Below are 3,408 nucleotides of genomic sequence, written 5' to 3' on the forward strand. Positions count from 1 at the left end.
CGAAGATGCCCTTCTTCATATCAGAGCACATGCAGTCTCTCTCCACAAGCCCCTTCTCCTCTCCTTTCACAGTGGATGGAAAATCAAGTGAGAAATTGAAATACCAAAGGCAAAGTATTTTGCCTGATGTTTCTGGGAGGAGATAGATGCTCAGTCCCCATCCCCTTCTATTTTTAACAAATGAGCAGGCTCTATCTTAATGTGATAAGGCTGGAGAGGAATCTGACACGTGGATTTAATGTATTTGTTCAAGAGAAGTAGCACACTAATGGAAAACAACACCCTCATTTCAAGTCTTCCTAATCATTTACTGCAAAATCAATCTGACATTGATTTATGCGTGAAATCTCTCCATTCCCTTCCATGACTCAAATAATAATAACTAAAAGAAGAAAACAATAAAGAGAAGGTACTTGGGAAGCTCAGCAATCAGTCCATCACACCTTTTCAAAATATTTGATTTCGTATTCCAGGATGATGCCATTGGGTCGATCTGGCTCCTGCCAGGAAAGGGAGATGCTATTTTTAGTTATCTTCCCTTTTTTCACAGTACTGACTGGAGAAGGTGCTGCAAGACAGGAGAAAAACAGAACAGATGAAAACCATGGTTAGTAAGATGGTCTGCCTCAGCCACAGTGAAACTCATCAGTGCATGCTCCAACACAAGGCAATCCTGAGCTACTGCAGATCAGTGGGGTCTGTTTTCACCTTAGTGGCATTTGCCCATTTTTAACAACTGGACTTGCACAGATTTGTGGTAGCATGACCACCAAGGCAAAGTAATAACATGAACTACTATCACAGCTTACCCATCAACCCCATCTTTTCATGCAATTTTCAAGCACATCAAATCCACATCTTCTCTTTTCAAATGTGTCAGGGGTCTACGTTATCAGAATTACATCCTGATTACACTTTGCTTTCTTTTGCCTGCTTTCAAGGCATATATTTTTCAGAAGACCATAGATTACATAGGCTCCTTAACTATTTTTGGATTTTAAGTAGGTTAAGCCTAGCCATCTTTCAGCCCCTTCCTTTCAGAAGCAAGGAATATTACAACCTTTATAATTCAATTGCTCTCCACAAATATCACTAGGGTGTTGCAGGCTCACATAGTGATGCTAATTCCTTGCAAATGGCAAAAGATTTTAATGGCAATCACAGTTTGGAAGTTCTCAGTGTGCTTGGGGAAGCCACAGCATGAGAGCAGCCATACAAGCTCTGCTCATTATTTTAAGATGCAGCCCTGAAAGGTTATCTGCCCTTTGCAGCACACATGTGCACCAGAAACAGGTTTGATCCTTTGTATTCGGTCCGATGTCTGCAGAGACTTCTTAAGTTGTAGCTGCTGCCCCCCCTGCCAGCTCTCCAGCAGAAGTTGCTATGGGCAATGCAGCCCTAACACCCCAGGTGTTTCATGCCAGTGATTAGGAAACAACACTGAGTGAAAAGGGGACTGGAGAAACTCATGGTCTCCCATTTGCAGGGCCAAGAGCAGCTTCTCCAGAGATAAAACAGGCCATGCCTGGATGAGGGATTTTAACTCACCCTCCTGCAAGGATGACAGGGGCCTGAGGAGACCCATGCCAGAGACTTTTGTGGCCATGTGGGGAACAGAATGGAAAGAGCAACAACCACATTTCATCTTCCAAAATGTATTTGGAACTATAGAAAACAATTTCTTCTATATGCAGGACTAGCTAATTATCTTAACACTATTAAAAACCCCAACCCATTAAGTAAAATAAAGACAACAAATACAATAATTTTTCCAGGTCTGATTTTAAGCCAAAAAGTAAGGGAAGAGCTCCAGACAATAATTCTTGGACTGAAGGCTAGCAGCAAGACTTCTCTCTTACAGCAAATTGCCACATCTCAGTCTTGCTTCAGCCCTAGTTTTTTTTTCCTGTTTACTTGCCCCACTTGGCTCTTGAAGGATGCTGAAAGGTGCTGGCTATTTCCATACTGTTTCCTGCTGGAGAGTTGGCATCAAGCTGTACAGACACTGTTTGCTTTTTAACTGTGCATCCACCACTATGCTCACAACTGCTCCACTGAGCGAGTAAAATCCACCTTGATTTGAACGATGACCACATTGTTTATGCAGGCACTGCGTGGTGATCACCAACAATTTTTCATCTGCAAAAGTCACCTTACCCCTCCCTGACTGATGTCCTCTACAAGTTTTTGGGCTATGTGAAGGCAAATAACAACCTAAATACCAACTGCTAATCTGGTAAAGGAATTTCTGTTAATTGACTCAGGTGCCTAAATATTTACTGTGGGTATGCGTGCACAGCAAACTGAGCTGTGCATCTGAGATACAAGATCTGTGGACATGGGTACAGTCAGATATATTAGCTCAGAGAAGATAGAGAGAGTAGGGAGTTCTATCAAAATAGAATGAAATGAAACCCCTTCTGATGCAAAGGAGCTACATAATTTTCAGGGCCATTGGATAACAAGCCTTGCTGTGTGGTGATGGTGCCAAGTAAAAGGAGATTGTACAATCCTCGTTAAACAGATGATACTGCTCACTTATCATGAGCCACTCTGATGCTACCATGTACAGGGAGGAGCCACCAAAATACTCAAAAAAAGGGACCTATGCCCTCTGGGACTGGTCTCCAATGCCCCCAAATCCCTCAATGCCTATTCCATGCTTACAGAGCTGGCAGCAGAGGTCTGGCAGGATAGAGAACATCCGTGCTGAGCATTAAACCATTTTAAACTTCTATTAGTAAAAGTAAACTTGAGAAGAGCAGTGAGGGGAGACTGCAGTTCTCCCTGGTATTGAATGCCTGTCAGGAAGGTGAAAATCATGCAATTCCCAGTATCAAAATTACCTGATCAAACAGTGGATTTTTCATCCACTTTATTGAGGTTTCTTGAAGTGTTTATAGAACTGAGGCTCACAAGTGCTTTACAGCCAAGAACACAATGTTAGTGCTCCCAAACTCTGCTGCAAAACCTTTCCCTAGGAGTTTCAGGGAATTTAGCTCTCCTTTACGTGCATCTGCATAGTACAAGACAAAATGCATCACCAGCCAACCCAAACACACCCATCAAACTTCCTACTTCCCTAAATCAGAGCATTCCCTTTAAAAAGCGTGTGCAAAAAGCTTGGCTAGTGAGCAGCTACATGGACTTAAATCTCTGGGTGTGCAAGTCTCTAAAATATTCAATTGTGGCTCACAGAATGCTCTGCTCTACCGGGAAATGGATGAAAGATAAGAAAATGAGTAACCCGACTCTCGAAGTAAATTAGAAGAGGAGTAACCGTAGCCCTTTTGAATCTCCTTCAAAAGAAGTGTTAAAGTGTAACCGTGAGATAAAGTCCAATTAAGTAAATTCAATAAATCCCAGCGGTGCTGGCATGATACAGCAACCACTCTGCATCCTCACAGC

At 42.5% G+C, this 3,408-nt stretch overlaps 1 protein-coding gene across 8 annotated transcripts in view; it reads right to left on the bottom strand.

The window, feature by feature from the left end:
• Positions 1-3,408, bottom strand: part of EPHA5 (EPH receptor A5) — a 179,982-nt gene that overhangs the window by 50,800 nt on the left and 125,774 nt on the right. For all 8 annotated transcript variants that reach the window (XM_031066389.1, XM_031066388.1, XM_031066387.1 and 5 more), the window contains one exon: positions 444-568. In XM_031066389.1, the coding sequence (XP_030922249.1) occupies positions 444-568 (125 nt within the window). The remainder of the gene's footprint in view (positions 1-443; positions 569-3,408) is intronic.

Source organism: Geospiza fortis, unplaced genomic scaffold (genome assembly GCF_000277835.1).
Source record: "Geospiza fortis unplaced genomic scaffold, GeoFor_1.0 scaffold11, whole genome shotgun sequence".
NCBI classification, from domain to species: Eukaryota; Metazoa; Chordata; class Aves; order Passeriformes; family Thraupidae; genus Geospiza; species Geospiza fortis.